Source organism: Patiria miniata, unplaced genomic scaffold (assembly GCF_015706575.1).
Source record: "Patiria miniata isolate m_02_andy unplaced genomic scaffold, ASM1570657v1 HiC_scaffold_3, whole genome shotgun sequence".
Taxonomy (NCBI): domain Eukaryota; kingdom Metazoa; phylum Echinodermata; class Asteroidea; order Valvatida; family Asterinidae; genus Patiria; species Patiria miniata.
In genome coordinates, this window is record NW_024037069.1 from 36172396 (window position 1) to 36195923 (window position 23528).

The 23528-nt window shown below is 37.8% G+C and overlaps 1 protein-coding gene across 3 annotated transcripts in view; it reads right to left on the reverse strand.

Annotated features, from left to right (window-relative positions):
• Positions 1-7717: 7717 nt before the first annotated feature.
• The window catches only part of LOC119737432 (ELAV-like protein 1-B), a 39206-nt gene continuing 23395 nt past the window's right edge, over positions 7718-23528 (reverse strand). The window contains exons 3-7 of one of the 3 annotated variants that reach the window (XM_038211785.1): positions 20360-20463; positions 18009-18168; positions 17106-17358; positions 14295-14357; positions 7718-12790 (exon numbers count right to left, since the gene is read on the reverse strand). In XM_038211785.1, the coding sequence (XP_038067713.1) occupies positions 12451-12790; positions 14295-14357; positions 17106-17358; positions 18009-18168; positions 20360-20463 (920 nt within the window). In that variant the 3' untranslated portion in view covers positions 7718-12450. The remainder of the gene's footprint in view (positions 12791-14294; positions 14358-17105; positions 17359-18008; positions 18169-20359; positions 20464-23528) is intronic. The other 2 variants (XM_038211787.1, XM_038211786.1) reach the window with 2 other exon arrangements.

The following is a 23528-nucleotide window of genomic DNA, read 5'->3' on the forward strand; positions in this document are numbered from 1 at the left end:
TGTCAACGCGCTTGCACCCATTCATGGATTCGCCTAATTACAAACCAACTGCCCATGGAAGTTTCCAAAAATGTGTCACTTGACACATCTTTGGGAATGACCTTCTTTTATTGTTTTCTTCAAAATGACAGCATGCAAGAAGGGATAATTTCACAGGGAGTTTAGTGTCATTACTCTCTTTAAACTAAGTAAGCGTTTTAACAATAATTTGGTCGGTTACTTTTTGGATAGCTGCAAATGGTCTATTTTACCTTTTAATGTATTTACATGACACACGCACTGCACTCCTCAGTTTATATAGTCCTGGGAAATATTGTACATGAAAATTCATCCTTCTGTACCGCCTTTGGGGACCACCTAAAGTAACATGGCTTCTCTATATCTCTTCTTTTTCATCATCAGAAAAATGACGAAAATGCATTACTCATCAATTTGGGCCATTTCCAACCTCCCCTTCATTCAATTGTCTGCAAATTCATCCTAAACCCAGTCAAAATTGTGAAAAGGGAAACGGAAAATAATTGGCAGGTCTTTTCTTGTTATTGTCAACAGACTGGCTTGGGTTTGGAAAGCTGAGTCAATGTGGATTAATGCCATAATTGCATTTTGATCCTACACCAGTAGACCAGCGTTGTTATGCCTTACTGCAGCTGCAGTGATGTTATCGTCAGAGACGGTTTCAACGGTTATTTCAGAGCTTTAGTATTATTTTTTTGGTCCTATAGCTGGCCAGCCATGATTGCTTTTATGATAGACACTGATCAGATAATTGCTTTTCATTCATTTACAATTACAGGTCATTCGTCCTCTTAAGCACAGTGAACTGATGTTTTAGGAGACGGGCCGATGATCACATTGAAGTCAATGTTTACAGCAGATGGGCAGTGTCTGAGATTTCATCTGGCCCTGGAGAATATGAACTGTGGCAGGAAATACAACTACTTGCAGAAAAACTGGATTGGAACCTATGCCACCAGGAAGGTGAGGCAATCACAACGACAAAATAACCTCCAAAACCTAAGGACTCAAGAGCTAATTTCTGGTTCAGTGTTGCTGGGGTTAGAGCCTACATCATAGTGGTGAACAAAAAAGTAGTGTTAAACTCAACTTGAGATCCACATACATGTATGATGCTATATAGATGCTTATACAAGAAGGTTCCAAGCAAGATGCACACAAAGCCTTTGCTTGGCAAACCTGTCTCCTGCAAGTCCAGCCAGGGATCATATATGTTGAGTGGGAGTTGCACCCAGGACATGTTACAAGCCGACCCCCGTAGCAATTTAACCCCAGAGAGAGTTCGATAAGAGACTGAAACCTAATACACATGTGTATATCCTAGCAAGTGGGATTGAAACAAAGACCTGCATGTAAAGACGAGAGAGCTGATTTCTAATGTGCATGTACCCTGCAAGACCAAGGAATGAAAACTCAATCGGTTTGAATTCTAATCCTGTTGGAAAGAGAAAGTACCACAACATCCTAGAATGATAAATATCTGCCCTGAGTTCAGACTCGAATCCTCAAGGAAACATGATCTCGGGTGACAAGCTAGGTCATAGTGGTGAAAGTGGAAGGTCTAGTAAACCTACACCATGTTGACCACCAGTGATGAGAAGTGGTACTTTGGCAGGTTAAGAAAGTGGGTAAAATTTCACGGAAGAGTTAATGTACAATGTGTTAATATTCTTACAGATAATCTATTCTGTCTGTATCCAACAACTAATTGAAACCACATGGCTACATTGTAAAAGCAATGTTTATCAACAAATTCATAACTATTGCATGCTGATTCTGAAATTTCCTCAGAACATGAATGACTGACCGACATTGCCAATGAAAATTTATCGATGGCGCCACACACTTTCAAACCGCCATTGCCGCTGCGGCGCGGTGACTCATGTTTCTTATAAATTTGGCTCAGGGCCAAAACGATGATGCAGCCGCGCTCGTCACAAAGGAAATTCCAGTGGGTCACGCCGCTGTTCTTGATATGAAACAATGTCAGCTTTTGTGTCTGTTTTCATTTTGGGTCTCTCAGTCAAATGAGAAATGTCTTGCACATTGTCGGCATAGGCCTGTGCTGCGTCAGCAGTCCGTGTCACTGCAAACACATTCTTGTTTTCGTTTAATGAATTTGACCCAAATCATACAAAAATGAGTCACAAGTCATCATGATTATTGTTTAAGTGCACATGCTCTTACGATTTACATAGTGATCAATGAAACAAATCTTCAAAGTTCTCATCAATGCCTGTAATTTTATAGCAACCTGAGATACTTGAAACCAAGTCAAACATTAAAATGAAAAAATCTTTGTCACATAATGCATAACAAAAGTAAAGACTGGTTTTACAGAATCAACACAAACTATTTCAAAGTCTATAATCTTATGCCGCCTAAACTAAAAGGAACAGTTTAATGGGTTGGTCCAATAATATGTGACATCACCCCCCCCCCCCCACCTGTCTTATTTTGGTCTGATAAGAGCATGACATCCACAGGAACAGGTGTAGAGATTCTTCTTCAGATCTTAAGATGGAAATCCAGCGATTTGTCTACAATTACTGTCATTGCTACTTGGCTGGGGTTTTTTTTTCTGCTTGATAGTGGAAATTTTCTTTCTGGGTCAGACTTTTTTGTATGGGGCACGGGGGGGGTGCTGAAATAATTTACATCTGTGAAATGCATTGGATAAATGAAGACATCTTAATTTTTGGTTGCAAACTGACTGAACAAAATGTATAAATGGCAAGTGTCATTCGGTTTAAAGGTAATATACAACATTTGCAAAGATCAAAAAAGAAAAACTACCAAATTACTATGAAATACCTTATTTGTCTGTAAGTGAATAATAGTCTCAAGCATCCTGTGAAATTATGGCACCTGGTGTGCGGTCATTTTCAAGAAAAGTGGAATTTTTGTATCAGTTTCCAACGATGGTCGGCCGACCATTGTCGGGAGAAACAAAATGACTTTTTTCAAATACTGCCCCCAATTTACGAAATTTAGTCCACATTTTGTTCACAATTGGTCACACATTCGTGAACAGGTGCAATCCAGCTAGTCTGGTTCCCTGACCTGACAATTCCCTGTAGTCTATAAATTGCTCCTTTTCATCTGAAGTAGGGTCAGGGAATTAGACTACAAGAACAACATTTTTTTGGGATTTTGTCAGCATCTATGAACGCAAAACTGTAAACAGGTCAGTGAAACAATATTTGCTATAAAATGCTAACCCCCAAATCCATTCATTTCTGAAATTTACAGCAAAAGCAAATGTTGTATATTACATATAAAAAGTACATCAACTTTAACTGTATAAACATGGGAAAGCACATAGCAGGCAGGGACATTTTTGTTTGCCTTTCTGTCTTTTTGTTAATGTCCATCATTTCCCCTTTCTTTTTAGTTTAACCCACACTGAGTTTGTCCATTCATACATGTAACACCTCATACTCTGAGGTTCCAATCTTTCCCAAGTAACTACAGAGACAAATTCTTCCTTCTTCTATCTTGTGTTTCCAACATTCTCCCTCCCCACTTTGTTCCATGTCTTCTCTCTCTATGTTTCCTGTTTGTTCTCAAGATAAGTGTGGGTCCACCTACAATAAGTTAATCCATTCATCACTCTCTATACATCCTGAAGACGTTCCCATCTTACCAAACAAACTAGGGATGCATTCTTTTGTTCCTCCTATCCAGTTATTCTAACACTTATTCCCAATCTTGTATTTTCATCTCTTTTTCCATTCCTATTTTCAGCCTAGAGTGATTACGTCCATTCATAACTTTATGTGCTCATGGAGAAGTTCCAATCCAACCACAGCAACCAGCTTCCCTTCTTCTGTGCCATGTTTTGAAAATTCTCCCTGCCCCAATGTTCTCTTCTCTGTACAGGCTTCCTGTTGACGGTCTTTGGTTGCCCCTCTTCACTGATTCGATTTGGATCTCCGCCTATCAGCGCTACAGCAGACAGGAAACGTCTGAACAAGGTTGTGTGTGGACAGGACACGGCTCATTATGGAGGGCAAAGGGGGAGTGAGAGGGGGGGATAGTCATCTAAAATGGGCACAGAGTGGGTCCACTGGAGGGGACTGACTGCTCAAATGAAATGGTAGAGAACTAAGCTAAATCTCCTGCCATTTTGTATATTCTGTTGAAAATCTATTTCAGGATTGTAAGGAGGTAATGGATTTGTCATCAACGATAGTAAAAAGGTAGCCATAGTAACACTGATTGGATTAAATCTATGTCAATATAATTATTAGTAAGAGTTTGTTTTAAATTTATTATATGATATAAAGAAACCAAGGAATCTAAACATGGCACTTATTTTATGAATGTCTCAGTATTTAAAGTGGATTATAGTAATATTGTCAATGCAAGATCATGACTGAGGAATGTTACAAAGAAGGTTACACAAAGCTTTTGGTTTTTCCCCTTATGTCACTGCATTGTGCTTTTGACATTAGAACTTATAGAGAAAGCACATATGAAGATCTTGTCAATAGCTACGTATGTGTATGTACAGATTTCAACCGGATGATTTGGAAGTTGCTTTTTTTCAAATAAAGATTTCAAATAAAGCAGTAAAAATTTTCCCCTGCAGATGAACGTGTCAACATTTCTTGTGGTTGATCAAAATAAGCACGTTGTTTGCATACAGTCCACTTTGATGCTTGCACATTTTACTCAGACTTGTTGCACAACAAAACTCAATTATGCCGTGTCTCAGATCACTATTCCTAGACATCCCCAGGCCCCCCCCCCTCAATTATTCCAGAGCAAAGAAAATTACATTACACCCTGGTCTCAGATGCATGGATAATGCCTTTCAGCTTTTCCACTGAATAAAAAACTCAGGGAAGATCCTTTGTTTTGTTTATTAGATTTGGGCGGTGCAGTGTCACCCGCCTCCAACAACTGGGAATTTTAACCAAAAAATTGCCTTAGAATACTTTCTGGCAGATCTGCTTAAGCATTCACGCTTTGCAAATTTGCAATTCATTTTCTGCCGACGACGGCATCTATTTATAAATCCTTTGAGAAATCAAGAAGGCTTTGGAAAAACCCTCACAATCTGGGATATGAAGTATAACCAGCTTTTGTTGACAGACTAGAGCGGTCAAAATGTGTACGTAGTGGATTAGATCAGATTCAAAATGCTGTGAAAACTTTTGTTGAGTACTGTGAATATTCCATATTTTTTTCTAAACACACATGCAACAATATGGTCAAGTCTGATGATGCTATTGGTTGGGGCAGCTTGTGGTTACAGGTGATAACCTAACTAAAGGTCCAAGTGGCAACACATTGGAGCAGTGGTGAAGTGAAGATGTTTCTGTCCAAGTTTTAAATAGTTTCGGCATCTTTGTCACCTTCCCTACCAACTGAGCGACAGAAGTATTGATATTACAGCACCGTGATACACAAAATACGCCTGCCCACTTGTGCACATCACTATGAGTAAAATACGACGAAATTTCTTGATAATTCAGAATTATTCTTCGCACATGGTGTTTAGAAATTTAAATTTAATCAGGTAATTAAAACTGGGGCCCTGTTTTACATTACTGAACTCGGGCCTGTAGCCGTAGCCCCCCCCCCCCAATTTTTTATTAAAAATCGGCCACAGATCCACTTTTTCCTCGCGATTGACATATGAGTTTTACTCAAATGTGTACCGGGTATTTCCATGCATAATCACTTTGTGGTAAAAAAGACCCTCCCCTTCCACCAGGCTGGATATAAGGCCTCGGAACTGACTATATATTTTGTACACTGAGCAGAGAATTGGTCGGAATTGCAACTGCAAGGAAAAGGAGGGGAATGTCCTCAAGTACATGCACAGATTGACACAGGCTCCATTTTCTAAACCAGAAATATTTCTTCCCAAGGGATAAAGGGATCAGAACTCATCGCAGAAATAGCACACATTCCCCCTCAAACCGCATCCACAAAAAAAAGCTGGTCAGAGTGAGGGGGGGGGGGGGGAGAGAACTAGGCTAATAACAGTCTGTAATCAACTGATTCATGTTCTGACACATGTTTACCACTAGAGCAAGGTCTGCCTGTTGGCTTTGTCATAATCCATTGCAGTTCCCAGGAACAATCGCTGATTTGCCGTTTGTCAGAATTCAGCCTGAAGTTTACTGGATAAAAAAGATTGACATTCTCTTAGAATTTAATGTAAACACGACAAATTGGTATGATGAAAGAGTACATGTGTGCACTACATTGTGCAATGCCCATGGGTACTTTTTTGCAAAGAGCCAGCTCAGACAAATTCAAAGAAATATTGTGGTCTTGACCTTCCACAATGACTAAAATGATAGAAAACACTGCCTGGATGTTCCCATGGTTATTCAAGAGGCTGAGATTTCACTGTATTGCTGTTTTAAACATACCAAATATCTAACGGCCTTCTCACACTCTCATCTCCCTACCCTTGTTAAAATCAACACAAGTCCACCTTGAGCGGGGGGAACCAGGTCCCAACAAACACGGGTCACACAGGTGATTTTGGGGTTCCTACCCGGGTAGAAACTCAACCCGGGTCTTTACCAGGGTTGGATTTTACCCAGGTAGAGCACTTGACGCTTGTAGAAGCCGTGTTGGATTCTTGCCGCTGTCAATACCGGGTTCAGAAATCTCCTTGTTGGACCCGGGTCCAACACAGAGAGTTGGATAGAGTGAAAGGCCCAAGTTATTAAACTCTAGTTAAAAGCATTGGTAAATACAGAATAAAACTACAGAAAGGCCCTCATTCTGAGATGGAAATTCCTCATTTTTAAACAAGTAAAACAGTCTCTGGTAAGCTATTAAGAAGCAAACATCTGCTAAGCAAAACTCAACTAGGGACCACTCACAAGCAATATACATTACATTATTATTTTGGTTAATAATCCAAACATTTCTGTGCCTACCAGTACATGTAGTAAATTTGTGCTTAGTAGATCCTTGAATTTGTACACCATAACTTATGATCTATTCCTCAAAAAACAAGTCACCGTAGAAATATTTCCAATTGAAAACTTAAAACAAATGGATTGGTTGCAAGCCAAAACTTGACTGAAAAAAGGGTTTATATTTTGGACGTTGTGCAGTGTTGTGTTCTTTTAATGTGTGCCCCACAAAAGCATAAAACAAAAAGGAAATAAAAGGAATTAAACAACAATTTTTCCTACACATTAGAAAAAGAGAACTCATGCGAAAACAAATGAAACAAAACCAAAAAATTAAAATCAAACCGAAAAGTAAAAGAAACAAAAAATATAAAGTTGTTTTGTACAAAACAAATGTAGGTAACAATGCACAGAAATAGTCATGATTATTGTACGATGTTGCTTGCTTGACTACATGCCCAGCAGAGTCTAGAACAAAATAAAGCTACATTGCTGATGTGAAAACAGGCACAACCATGGAAAAAACCGTTGACCTGAAACAAAACAAATCATCAGTTTTTCATTCCATCATTCCGCAAATAATGGTCATAACACCTCAATATTCATAGATTGTCACAAGAATGAAATCATCATTTGAACACAAGTCAGGTCAGAACGAAACAAGCCGCAAAAAAGATTAGAAAACAACAAAATAAATAACAGGGTTTCGGTGTGCTGACTGACTGAAAACAACAAGTTCATGCAATTTGGAACAATTAACTTCACAAATTGACACAGGACAACCAAAGAAACCACACAGATGAAGAAACTTCAAGGCTTTTTTTTTGCATTTTTATTTCAACAACATGTAAAAAGTACAAATTTATAGCAATAACAATTATAATGTTAAGCAAAGAGCAAATTTCTTTGTTTTCTCCCGAGCCAACATGTTCTGCTTTTCATCACACAGACTTTTTAGTTCACTTTTTGCATTTTGGTTTTTCTTTTTTTCCTTCTTTAGGGTCAATTTCCTGCCCCGAGTCTGAAAACACATTTTTTCTTTCTTCTTAGTAACACTGCTTTTGTAAAAAAGTTTTTTGATTGGAGCTTGACAATGTTGGCAGGGAATTATCAGTTTGAGTATGTATAAAAACTCATTCCTGCCTTGTTTGTGACAAACTGGTATGAGTGAGGCAGGTTGTGGTACAAGTCTGTCCATTGTGTCCACTTGTCCTAAGCCACCCAATCAATTAACAGGTGTTTCTATATGAATTGTGTCTACTACCAATCATCGCATTGTTTTCCAGTGCACTCCTTAAAAATCTATCATTTTTTTTGTTAAAAATGTGTCTTCCACAATGTGGGAACCCGAAGATGAAGTCAAAATATAGAAAGTTGCTGACAAGCTGGAAGAAGTTGGTTTTTGTAGGATTTCAAATGGATTCGAAGGAAGGACAGAGAGACACAACAAAGACAGGTGTACCTATAGGATTCTACGTTAGTCCATGAAGTCTGGCTTGGCTAGTACCTCAAGGACAGTTATAACACAAGCATTAAGCACACTACACAGGGACCTACTCTGGAAGGCTGCAACTCCATTATCTCAATCGAAGATTTTTTTTCTTCAGCATTTTTCTTGAAATGACTACCAGCTATAAAGCGGATACATTTATTACATTTGAATGAGATGAAATGCTTGCATAGACTCCTCCTTTTCCAATTTCTTTTTGTGGAAAGCAGCAAGAATAGTTGGTCTTTTTTTCTTCTTTTGTTTAGTGTTTTGATTGCACATTTCTCAAGCTCAACCCGGACTCCCAAGATTAAATCTTTGCTTGAAAAGAACTGTATTTTTTTTTCTTAAAAGTCGGACCACACACGAACACAGCTCCTTTCAATTCCAAAGATCATATCTTGCGCAAAGTCTGGATAAACTTTTGGATTTTTCTTTTGTATGAAACTACTCTCTTTATGGTGCGAGTTGAACCCATCCTCTCTCATGTTTTGGAAGAACCAGCAACCTGGTGTTCCTCTTTTGTTTATCTATCTACTTGGAACCTTGTCTTTCTTTTTTGTACAGTACAAATCCATACTCTGTTATGTACAACTCTGTACAAAATACTTGTGCATATTATAGACCTTAGTCTTAATGTTCATAAAGCTGCATTTTTTTCATTCCATAATTTCATGGAGTAAGTTCAGTTTATAAGTACCATTTATTCCTACCGTTGGTAATATAGAAAGAAAGGTATATAGAAAATACTTTGCCATTCTACAATATCTGGGCACTTGGGATCGAAAATAGTCTTATTCACATTCTGCATACAGAGACCGTGGCTGCAAAATAGAGCCCATATATCATAGAATTCTAATCTGTCTAACGGGATGTACCTGTTCACAGTCGACACTAGGATCAGGTGTGTTGTTTAATTACTTACGTTTTACAATTATTCAAGAACAATGATTTCTTGTATATATGGCTTGGCCTTTTTCTTTTGTCACAGGTTCACTTATAAAGAGTTATAGAAATTTTGTTTTAAATCTTTTTCTGGAAGATATTTAGCACACTTTTTTTTTTTACAAGATTGGGCCCAGTGGGCAAGGTCGGGCTCAGGTTGGGAAGTAATGTAGCTTCCTGTCGAGTGTGTAAAGTATGTTTCAAACTGGAAAAATGCATCTAGAACAGAACTGAACAAATCTGTCTATTCAACAATAAAAACACCGAGCCCGACCTTACCCAGAGTTCACAGATATTCTGTTAGTTATCTCTTTGTGACATTTGATGCCAACCTACTACAAGCTCGATGATTCTACAATTGTGAGATGATCTCATCTGAGATAAATACAGGGGGAGTATGGAGGTCCAAATACGACAGCCTGAGGCACAAGGCTTTATATAGTCACTCCATAGTAACTCCCAACCTCCTCCATTTATTAGTAAGTCTTTGGTCTTGATATGTGCAATGTTAACATGAAGCACTCCCATAAACGAAACAATATAGAGTACACCACCCAGCCAAGATGCCAACCCCAAAACGCTTTTCAAGAAAAATCAGAAAAATCGCACAAGCTTTTGTAATTTTCTAAGTGACCCATGTCGCTCACCAAAACAAACTAAAGAAAAATCCAAAACAACTAAAGCAACATTCTAAAGAAACAAGTCAACTCAATCAAATGTTTACTTGGTTTTTTTTTTTTTGCTACAACCTTGGCAAAGTATTCCACAAAAAAATCTATGTCATTTTTTTTTGTCTAAGCTTGGTGCATCTTCTTGAGAAAGCTTGGTAACATACCACATTATAACTAACTGTTGAGGAAAACCCCCAAAATAACCACAAGTCATTCACAGAAATCACCAACATGAATTGTTTAAAATTCATAACTGGAAAGCTACTACAGGTATCTTGTTTGATAATATACGTAGAGAGCGAAAAAGCATTAAAATAGAAGCAACAATAAGAATTCATGCAAAAATGTTATAATGGATTAAATATATTCCATAATATCACAAAAATCACTTGTCACTAAACACATTTGTTTTCAAAGCAAAGAATCGTAATTAGAAGTTTTAAGTCTAAACAGCTCATAGTACGTAGCACCTTTTGGCCACAGATGAATCACTTGCGGTATTTTTTTTTTGTTATCACTATATCAGCAGATTCCAAACGACACAAATTGCAAAAGTTTTCTTAAAAGCGAAAGAAACCAATAGAAACAATGCCCACAAAACTCAACCAAAGTCACAAAACTATTCAACAGAATGAACCCATTACATGCTGAAGCATTGGCTGTACAGCCAGTCCAAAAATAAAGCCCCTTCACACAGCCACCAAAGTCTTCTTTTTTTTAAGCGATATCATTTTCTGTTATCTTTGGCAGCCACTGTGGGAGGAATATACAACTGATTTTTTTGTCTTTTCTCTCTAAAACAGGAACCCTGTTTTGACAATAAACTGCGGACGAGTATTCACACAACATCTAATGTTATTTACACTTTGTGACCAGAAATATACATATACGGTACATGCATCACCGGAAATAGCTTATGAGGATGAAATGGCCAAATTTAAAAACCCAAGACATTTAGGCCGGGCAATGACATTATACATAAGCCGCAATAAATAACTCCCGCTTTTTTTAACTGGTGTGATAATGCTTCGGCTCAGTACATCTTATCACCATTTTCACTTTTTTTTTAATACCAAATATTGGTTGCTTGGAATACATTAGCTTGGTTTGCAGTTCAAAATTTTATCCATTTCCCACGAGTGCACGACCATGCGGACAAGTGACAACTCCCCTTGATCTCTGTCTAGCCCCCCCCCCCCCCCCCTTTCATGGAAAGACATCCACGTTAGCTCAGTGTATGCTCGTTTACATGCCTTACTTAATTTATCCACCACTCGATTCAAATCATTCATTTCACACATATCATCAAAACGTCATAATTACACATGCTATAAAAATAGATGGCATGGTTAAGCCTTCACTGAGCTAATTAAAATCGTTAACTCAAAAACTGAATGAAGCAGCACGGTGTTATGGTGCAGTTTAATGGATCATAAATGTCGGATATATATCAGCATCATCCCAGAAGCACGTGAATTTTTGGTTTTGCAGCACTTTGTTATGTTTTCGTTTTCTATTATTTTCAATCTCTCGCATACCTTTGTCCTTTTCCGATAAAGTGAGGATCTTAACTTAAATGGAAATAAGAGTAAAACCTGCCTGGTCATGCCATAAAACCAATGATGAACGAAATTCCAGATCAAGACTACAAACGATAATTCTTTCAAAAGTGAGCTGTTCAGATTACTGGATCTGTTTGTATCTTTCTTGGTCACTGTAAAGTTATAAACACTACATGATAAACTACAACATAAACACAAAAACACAAAAGCCAAAATGTTAATACTTATGATAAAATCATGTCAATCAATATCTAATAAATTGATAGAACTAACTTTTCAATATAGTTTTTTCTATATTTTTGCAATTAAATTCCATACAATCAACACAATTCTTTATACGAAGAGCTAAATCAATAATCGTATGCATGCATACATTATAACTACTTGGATTGGCATGAACATAAAAATTAAAAGATAAGATCAAAAATTTAATACTTGATTAAATTTGAAAAGTCAGGCGTTAAACATGTTCACAAATGATTTTTCTCAAATTGAAAACTGTTAAGAAATGATTAAATTTTTTAAATAGTTTTATCTTTCTGTCTGTAAGAAAAATTGGTTTAACCAATTAAGACTCAAAACCTTTTTAAAAACAAAGTTCAAAACGTTTGGCCCACAACAAAATAACAACCGGGCTAATACAAATTCCTCTTAGATATCACGTCTCTCCAATTTAAAAACTTTTCAAGGACAAAACTTGATTTTTTCTCTTTCAGAAACCTTCAACCAAATCACTCTTTTTTTTTCCTTCTGATTTTGATTTGTCTTATTTAGGGGATGAGATAATCTGTCTCTCGATCCGTTTGTGTGACTTTCTTAGATTTCTTTTTTTTTCAGTGATCCAAAGATGGATTTGGTTGTCTGTGACGACGTGTTTACTCATTCTTGGCCTTTTTGAAAGACACCTGAAGAGTGCGTTGACCCAGACAGTAGCCATTGAGTGCCTCAATGGCGCGGTGCGCATCCTCATACTTGGGCATGGTCACGAAGCCGAAACCCTTGCACTTGTTGGTGTTAAAGTCGCGCACCACCTTGACGTTGTTGACAGCTCCGAACGGCCCAAAGAGCTGCCACAGGAGAGATTCTTCACTCTCGGCAGGAAGGTTGTAGACAAACAAACACCAGCCATTGCCGTTGTTAGTCATCGCTTGGAGATTCATGGAGTTAAGCACGTCATTGCAAGAATGCTGCTGGGCCATTGTCATTGGTGAATACCTGGGAGTAAGAACAAAAGCCGACGGCCACACAAATCAACACATGCTATGTGGCAATGGGGCTCCACAAACACATTTTACATCAGGTTCCTTATAAAAAGTTGGTGTGGCTTTAGTAAAACCCCCTTTTTACCCTACTTTTGTTTTAAAAAGGAGTAGCAAGAGAAAAAGATCTAAAAGTCACTGAAACTTTAGAGTTAATCAAAAGTATTTAACTAAGCTCTGTTCAAACAGGGTTTTTTGTTATAAGTTCAATGGAAATTAATGCTTGAAACTGTCAAAAACAAATTAACAAGTGAGCAACAGGTGATCCAATAATTGTTGAAAGTATCTGAGAAAGTAAAATTCAACATGAAAAGTTGTTGCAACAATGTTGAGATGTCTGTACTGTGTAAGTGACAGAAAAAGGACAAAACAGAAAAACAAAAAAGAATCAACAGAAAATAAAGTTAAGCAAACCACCACCTCTTATCAAGAGAAAAAGGAAACAAGGAATCATTCAGTAATGCAAACAAGTCAAAATGGTTTTTAAAACTCCAACGAATAAATCTATTAACAAGAACTTCAGAACAGAACTGCAAAATGGAAATAAAAATTGGTTTATGAGTGTTAAACAGAAAAGGAAACGAAAGACGAAAGTTGATTTCAACAAGTAGTTGATGCCAACCAACATATGAAATCGACCAAGGGGAACTCGAAAAAAAAAAATCATAAAAAAAATCAAAACTAAATATAACCACAGTCCACATACATGTATCCTTTCACCTACATGTAAAAAAGTAAAAATAAAAAAAAATAATAAAAAATTCAGTGCAAGCTGTTACACACAGATGCATATGAATATCAACTGATAAACAAGGATTCAGGGTGTCAAATGCCACACAATTTGAGGAGAGAAGGCACCAGACTAATTTGAGTTCTGGTGTCATTTACAAAAACTTGTCAAATAATAATGCACTGCCAAACAGTTAGTAAAAACACAGCAGAAATGGCAATTCCAATGAGTGCTAAGAAAGTTGGATTCATTCAAACTATCATTTTCTAACAATTCTAATGGTCTTGTTAAAACAAAAATCAAATGTTGAACATATTTTCCAACCCTTTGACTTGAGTTTTTTAAATTCATGTCGGAAACATGAATTTTTTTTATGTCGATACACCTTGGTTATTTGCAGATTGTCAGTAAAGTTGTCTTTACTGATTTTTGGTGAATCAATTTTTTTGGAAATCTGAGTCGACCTTTTTCCATTCTATCAAAAGAATTGCCACTTCTCCTTCAAGGATTCCCTTCCTACTTTTGGCGATTTATAAAAAAAAAACCTGAACTGAAGACCATGTCGGGAAAAAAAAAGAGGAAGCCACAAACTATAAAATAAAATGTCATGTGAATTACAAACGTGTTACTAAAGCTTTAGGAAAAACCAACATGCATTAATGAACACCTATTAATGTGGATAAACAACCTTTGTTTTTGTTTTTTCGTAGATTGGGGGATGGGTACTCACATGCTGTTTTTGGGCAAAATCTTGCCTAGCAGTCCCTGCATCTTGTCGCTTAAATGTTGCCACCTACACACAGAATTCACATGGGGAGATTTTCAGATACTTCATTCATGTATCCACAATCGATCGATTGATGGATCAACCAACCGACCAATCAAGCAAGCAGCTCACTATGTCATGTGACGTGTCATGTGATGAATGGGCCCGGTAGGTGAAAGGATACTGCAAAAACTGGGCTCAGGAAAAATTTGATGAAGAATTTGGCTTGTTGATCCCCTCTCGTTCTCAACCAACAATGAGTTTCACATTTTGGAATACAACATTCATGCACTTTTTTTATCACTAGGGTAGGCAAAGGGAAATTTGTTATTTTTTTTTATGAAGTTTTACAACAGAAAGAATCACAAATTTATAGACAGGTTTCACAAAAAAGGATGGAAAATCATGTTAAATTTTTTTTTTGGGGGGGGGGGTTCAGATTCTCGATTTTGTTTATGTTTGAAATATAAAAATAACAAAGCTTCCCTTTGCCAGAGATTTTTTTAAGGGAGGTTGGCCTGTAACTGCAGACATGAAAACAGACGGTTGCCAATCACGTGGACATTCCCTGGAAAACAAACAATTTAAAATATCCATCTTCCGTCCAGCATTAATACCTGCTTATACAGTGACACACTTTTCAAACACCTTTGACAATAATGCAGTATTGATATATTGATGTACTTGTAGCATGAGCATTATACACGCATTTAGTAGTTTATTTTCTCTCGGAATTTTGGCAAACCAAACTCCATAGGATTTGAAACTTTGCATGGCGGTGTGAACTAGCGAGGGTTTGCGGTTACACCATGTGCAAGAATCTCTTTTGAGAAGATGTGTGGTTCTGAAAAGAACCGGTTGGTTGTGAAACTCGACGCTCCTGAAAACGATCAGAGCATACTAATTGGAACGTCGAGTTCCATAACCAACTGGTTCTTTTTAGAACTTCTCAAAAGAGATTCTTCCACATGGTATTACCCCAAACCCTCACTAGTTCAAACTCTACAGAGAGCATTTTTGGATGTTTTTTTTTAAACCATGGATCTCTACGACAGAACTCCATGTTTTATCTCAATGTTACAACGAATTTTGCTGATGCTACACGATATTTAAATCCGAGGCATTTTCATTCAAAGACCTTTTTTTATTGCAGGTTTTTATATTTGAAAACATCTGGACCATACCATAAAATACACAGATACAAGGACAAAGAGCAGGGTTTGTGTACTTTGTTAGCAGGGCTCCATCTGTTCATTTTTTCATTAGACAGAAAAAACTTTCTGCCTGCCACAGGTTTTTCTTAAAACTTTCTCTTTTAATTAAATGACTGTGAAAGAACATGTACAAGTAGATGTACAAAAGAGATTAGAATCTGTCTTGGACAGTAAACTTCTGTTGTTTTGGAGGAGGCTTTATGATGGGCCGTAACTCGATTATTTACTTGCTAGAGCTTTGGCAATGATGGGTACGTAGAAAGTGCACACTATTTGATCTGGACTTGACAAATTTGTACTGTTATTCACTAAGTAGAAACCCTGCTCTTTCTTGACATCAACATAATGAATACCTGAAATGTTCACGCTTTTTAAGTCATTTGTTCAACCTTTATTTTGTGACAATCTATGAATATGTTTTTTTCTGACATTTAATATTTGTTTAACCATACACTATGCTTGTTTTCACACCATTCCTAAGTATTGCTATAAATACTTAATTCCCCAAAAGTTGACAAAAATAAGATCAACACCACTGATTTCAACAATGTTAAATCGACTATGTTTCCGTTTGTCAGTACACGGTACAATGTACCGTACTTGAGTTTTTCCAAAAAAATATTTTTCAAAAACATTGTTCACTTCAAAGAGGCAATAACTGGCTCAAGACATTCTTACTCTGCTTTTAACAAACAAAAACCAACCTAAACCATACTGGCTACACCGTGCCTGTATGGTCCATAAAAAAGCAATATATGTGTACCATTATACTTGTATGTAAATACAACCATTTTATTGCCAAAAAAATAGAGAAAGCTTTTAATAATGCATACTGAATCGGGTCAGGCTATATCACAAGCATCGTCCCTTTTAATTTCGCCAGCAATAAAGATTTAAGAGCTCCGGCCACTAACGAAGTTGACACAAACCATACTGTTTACTGCAAGCAATCCACCAATTAAATCCCCTGCACCCTGCCCACTTTGCATAATGAAATATTTATTTTGGGTGCTTGCTCACCGGCTCTGCGCTCCAAGCAATGGAATAAAGACACTGGGCATGTTTCATACACTGCCCAGCAAGCAAATTAAGAATATTCATGACGGGGGGCCGGTTTACCGATAGCAAATGCATGATCAATAAGCTATTGTCCGAAGGTTAATTTAAACATTGTATGTACAGAATACACAAAGAACATTCTGAATCGCAAATGACAGCAATGACAAAAGAAATCCATGTACATGTACGCAACGCAGAGCAAAACATCAATTCAAAGATTTGTTTAGGCCTAGTATCGAAGGAAAACATGAAAACTTCATCATAGAACTCGGTTGTACGACATGAGGTAGTAACCACCGTTGGCTGTTCCTTGTCATAATTATTTTCTTAAGAGTGAAGAATATGCAAAAATACACACAAAGACAAAGACAAAACATGAGAATGGCTCCATTATAAGCGCTTGCACACTCGTTGATATATTGCGACAAACAAGGTCTCCATGCAATAATCCAAACGTCACTCGCACACAACCACCTCACTTTTTGTTTTTTACTAGGCTTACCTGAAACACGGCGGCATGTGGCGCATGGGTCCTACAGATCCAATGGGCATGACACGCTGACGCTGGGGTGACATACACGTCATGTAGGCCTGCTGCAGCACCTTATGGAAGTTCTGACTTGGGTTGTTGGCAAACTTAACAATCAGTGGGTCCGAGCCTTGCTCAGGAGCTTTGTCATGGAGGGCTTCAATGGCCCGCTCTGCCTCCACACGTTTGTCAAAACGCACAAAGCCGACCCCACGGGAACGCCCGGCTAGATGAGAGAAAAGAAACACGTGATTTTATTCGAATTGGTTCTAAAAACTATTTTGCAATGGCATATGGTTTAAGACACATTAAACTTAATCATCAAAATCTGCTGAAATCCAACTCTTAGCTTTTGTCAGATTGTGAAGAATTCAATACTTGAGCGCTGTTGCCTTGCATATGGTGAGCCAATATATAATGTACATGTACATATAGCACTTTGAGATGGTTGGTATAATAATACAATACAATACAATACAATACAATATTTTATTTCATCACAATTAACAGACTTTAAAAGTGAAATTCTTCTTCCCAATGTGCACATAAAAACAATATATGGTATGATAGGAAGCGCTAAATAAGCATTACAATTTTTTTAATTTTTTTTTGTTTAGGGTCAAAATGGCTTTCTCTGGAGATGGGGAGCCTCATATCAGTTTGAATGCCACGGCATTTTGTTTTAATTCCACCTAATGAAGGTCTGATTCTGTACTCAAATAGACACCATTACTTGATGTCCTAATTTTGAGTAAAGTGCCAATGGTTAACTGCATTGTTAGATTTTGCAGGAATTAGGGAGGTTCCACGCCAGAATGAAGAGACCAGGGATATATTCTTCCAAGACATTTCTTCCAAGAGTGCATAAAAGCTTACTTGTGCTGGAGTCTTGATCATAGAGGAGTCTGGAAGTAATGATGTGGCCGTAAGGAGCAAAGAGTTTGTCTAGATCCTCCTGTTTGTAGTTCTTAGGGATTCCACTGATGTACAGGTTAGCATCTTTGATGGCCTGGCTGCTTGGTCTGGCATAGGAAACCTGGTGGACCAGCAAAGAAAACAAAATAATAACTTAGATTTGTCTTGGAAACATCTTACAAAACTTTGAAACTCATTTGCAGCAAATTGCTGCATAGTTACATCCCTGCCATGGAGATTACAAATAAGCTTAAAAAAAAAGAAGAAGAAAAAAAGACAAGTGAATATAAAAACAGATTCTCAATGTATCAGTACATGTAATAGAGCAGATTGTGCAAATCAGCTTCAGTTTCGTTTCAGATGGAATGTTTGCGTACGTTTATTTGAACAATGAAAATGAAGAAGCAGAAACAACAGTCATGACAATTCAATTCTGATAAAGACTTAAAATAGTAAAGACTTCTCTAAGCATGTATACACCTTGCACACATACAGCATCTTTCCACAGAACCCATAAGAGCCTGCTGCATTCTAGCATCTTTTATCAAGTACACTATTCTATTTGGCAACATTTTAAACCACATACATGTATGACTTTACTTTTAGTTTGTATTCTTTATCAGTAAAAATTCCTGGATAGAATACTCTCATTTCAGTTATTAAGTTTAAACAAAATAACATTGAAATGTTATGACCTTCACATCTTTTTATTATGTTTGGCCCGTTTTGTGTACGGCGACAAGCATATTTTTTTTTAACCTTAAACCTATAAGAATTGAGTTTGAATAGTTTATTCCCATCGCTGCAAATGCCGCAGGCAACAACAACCTATTTTTTTAACGTCCTATGCTTGCGTCGTGCGGGAATCATTACATGTACTTTTGTTACATGACAAAAGTTTCCGGGAACCCGACACCGATGGTTAAATGAAAGTGAATGTAATTTAGTGCTGAGAGAGCGTAGGTCTTCGACAAAGCCTTGGCCATTCACGTCGCCAACGCACTCCATGCGGAGTTCATTTGTACACCTGACTTCCTCGTATTTCCCAAAGGCAGATAGCCATGAAATCTTTCCATTAGAAGCGATCAAGTTCATGCGATAACATACACTGCTGGTGTAATCAGCAAGATGATAAAGCCAGCATCATCATCTAAGCATTACATGGAATTCAACCTTTGCAAGCCGCTGATCTCTTCTCTTTTTCTCAGACTTTTTCTCTTCTTTCCTCTTTTTATTATAGCCTTTGCTGTGATAACCTTTCCAGCAGGAACACGACCAGTTTACACAAGAATCGGAAACAACCCCTCAACAAATTAGAAAAGGATCATCGTCTGTTATCAGTCAAAACACACCAGTAGCCAGCTAAGACAGGGGCCAATAAAGGCAACCAGCGACAGACAGAGAATTGTTGAGAGGACCCCTGCAGGGATGTCTCTCATGCCATGCTGGGTTGCGTTTATTAAGATGAACCCTGGACCTGGACACGGCTCCCTTTTTTGGTAACGCTCTCTGGCAGTCTTTGTCACTCTGTTACCACACATGGCTTATCGTGGGGGAAAAAGCTGTCTACACACGACTTAAACCGGCTCTCGCTCCCTACACCAGGGTTGAGGAATCTCAGGACTTTACGATGCAAAAATTGTCTCCATACCAAAACCTGCTGTCAACCAGGACTGGCACCAAATTATAACGAGGTATGAAGAAAGGGTGTGAGGTATCTTTCAACACATTATACATGTACCTTACGATATGAATCTAACACTTTCTGTTTCAAAGAGGGGGGCATCCATGTTCACAGCTTCAAAGTCGACATGTATCTCTAGGGTCTTGGGCATTTTATGGCAGTGTAAAAAAAAAAAATATGACAATGAAATAAAATGCAAAGGTCTAGACACATGTCAGGAAGTGATTTGACTGGATGCCCTTTGCATTCCGAATTACAGATGAGCATCTTTAAATGCCAAACAGCTTTCTAGTGTCAATACTCATCTGCAGAACTTTTTTACAACCAAAAAGTGCAAATATAGTCCCAGTTACTTATAACCCTACCTATGGAATTTTGTGTATTTGTCTCAGTCCTGGTCCACAATGCAAAAATTGGTTGATCTTAGCAATGAATATTTACAATACGAGTTTATATTCAAACAGTGTACATTCGCACACAAAAATCAAGCAAGAAAATCAAATTGAATGACATCCATGGTGCATAAATTAATCAACGAACATAAAACAATAGTTAATTGGCTGGGCAAATGGCATAAGAAAAATGGATGAACGAGGAAGAAAATTTGAAAAGCAAACTGATGCAGTACCTTGATCATCTTGGATGCCAAACGGAGTCCATTCAGCATGGTGAGCGCCTTGGAGGCATCAGCAGGCTTCATGTAGTTAACAAAACCATAGCCCAAACTTTGACCTGTTGTGTAGAACCACACAAAACAAAACAAAAACTTAGAAATAATATCTAATATCTAATACTAACTAAATAAACTAATAAGAATATAAATAGAAATGAGAGGTGGATGAAGGGCAGGGATGCAACCAATGTATGTGTCTGAAATCAGGCATCACTTTTGGGAAATTCTTCAGGTTTGGCTTAAATATATCTGAAACTTTTTCAAACCCCTCCCCCCCTAAAACAATAATACAGATTCGAATTCCTTTTTCTAACATTTAACTTCTAGTGCTAACCCAACATTTTTTGAATAATCAGAATTGGTTGCATCTCTGACTGCAATCATTCCACATTCATTTCTTAATGAAGGAACAATTTGTAATCATGAGAAATCCAAACGTTAACTGAATTGAATATGAAGGCATGCCTCGTCCACTGACATGTACATGACTTAAAGTAATTAAAGTACGATACCGGTATCTATGTTAGAAAGAAAAGAAAAGGATGTAGGTATTAGTTCCAGATGCTTTATATCATAGCTGGTTCAGTTTTGATAATATGTCTGCTGTGGTCTTGGACACTACATGTACATGGATAACTTGGACATTTATTCATACAGTCTTGGTTGAAGGACAAATTCTGATGCTGCAAACCGAGTTGATCATGTGATGCTGCAGTGACGATTAATGGGTTGTTCTGAAATTAACTGCACACCACAATGGAGTCAGCAGTGCGTGACAGTTGGGGCCTAGTAATAGGTACATGTATTAAACATAGTGCAATTACATTAATGATCTCGCAGTGGATAATGTAACAACAAAACCGAGATATTCAAGGTAAAATGGGAAGAGAACATATATCAAAAGTAGTGTGGTAGTGAGTATCCTTGCATACTTGACGATGCTATTTTGAAATGAGTGTAATTTCGGATCTCCATCAGAAGAAAAATTTTATGCCCAAAACTTGGGTGATTTCATCTAATTTTTCACAAATTATCTAAAAAAAGTTATCAAGTCCGAGTACGAGTATCCTTGGGGTCAGTGACCCTTTAAGACCCGTGAGGACATCTCTATATTGGACTGGACAGTTGGTCAGCCCTCCCTCCTTCAAATAACTCTTTCAGGTGATTGGTGTCCGTATCAAGACCCACAACTGCAACTTGGCATCCAACAGTGAACCTAAATGGTTAATATCAACAGGGCTACAAGTCGGTTCCATTAACACCCAGACACCATGCTGGTCTCCTTACAAGGAGGAGACGAGGCCAAAGTCTTGAGAGCGAGAGACAGATAGGGAGATGAGTCTCAGATGCAGTGAGGAGAATAAGACTTAGTCGAACAAGCAGAACGGCCTCCCGCTACCAGACCTGATGGCATTTCTACACATTTTTAATGGGCGCACTGAGGATATTAACTTAGTCATGCACAATTCGAGGATGCAATTGCAAATGCAACCATATGTCCCTTTTTCTCATAAAAAGGAAAGTGCATATCATTGTGTTCCGTTTCCAGATGTCCACAGGCAATGCTTTTCCATTTATATTAAAGCATTTAACTGGCTACATGGAACAATAAAAACATCTAACAAGAGTTCCCAATTTTTCCAAGTAATTATTTCGGACAAACTACATGTACATGTGGGCTAAGCAATTGTAATTAATACAGTTGAGTAATTTAGACCTCAAGAACGTCAATTTTAAAGTTGTTCCAGGAGGACATTAAAAAGAACGAGAAGTATTTGCCTTGTTAGGGCATAACTCGGACAGGCATTCCTGCTATGTGCTGTGTGTGCCATTCCATTAACATGAAGGAACCATTCATTTTATCTCAGAAATTGTCCAAAATTACAATCATGAATTCCTTGATTACAACCACACGGGCACGACAATAGCTCTCAATTCATTTGCATCTGCCCTCGTCTTGAGGATACAATCGGTAAAGTCAATCGTACAGTGAATTCATACATGTACATGGACGAACATGTACATGTATGCTGTTTGGGAATTTACATGTAAAATTGGAACAATGCCTCCCGTCCTTTGAATTATGGACATAAAATAAATTAATTGCTGAAACAAGCCGAAGGACAAACCTTGGAATTCTTTTTCTGATTTCAATCTTGAAGATGTACATGTCATTTCTGTAATTTGCTCATGTTTAGCCAGCCTGCCTGCCTGTTTATCGTTTTTAATAAATATTGCAATACTATTTTATGGGAAGATCAGGATTGAAGCTAATGTACTCCAATGGAGATTGTTGATTGATCGCTTTAACAGCGAGTGTAGATCTATTTATGAATAATACAACACACTAAGAATTCCCTACCAGGGCAATACAAACAGTCCCCAATGAAAATGAAAGACTATCACACCAGCCGGCCGTTCTCTAATGGATGATCTGGTGTCGTACTAAGAGGCAGATGGCTAGACCCAAGAACAAAGAAAACCCAGCCCTGGCTGATTGTCTTGCCCCGTCCCCTTTTCCTGTTTCCTGCCATTACTGGATGGGTAAGGGGTGATAGGAGACAGAGGAGCTGCACCCCTAAGGCTTCCTTTCCTTCCCCTCTCTCTGCACAAAGACCCTCTATGCCCTGCCTCAAGACATCTCGGCTAAATTGTCTCTCACGAGTGCCTCCGTGGCTCTAATGTCTCTCACTCATTCGGTGCGTGACTCAGTAATAAGCAGGCCAAGCTCTGAATAAATCCAGATGATTTTTTTTTCTTTATTTAGGGATTTGGTTTTTTCAGAGGAGACACCGCCACTGTGAAGTCTGGATTGCGGTTTTCCCAATCTTCATGTCAACAAAAGTAGAGAAGCCATCAATATGGTGTGAATGGTCAAAAGCCTAATGTCAACACTGTAAGGGAATCCTGATTGAGGTGGGTATTGTCTGCCGCTAATGGCCATACTGCCGAAATATTACAAAACCAGAGTATGGCTTCAGCCAAAATTGTGTTATTAGTCAGACACCAGTGAGACATTTGTTCGGCTAGCAGTCACTTAATTAAGCTTGTGACCTTTCACTGTGGCCAAGCATCAATGCTTATTTGGAAATGGAATTTAAGTGGCTTTACAAAAGAAAACCTT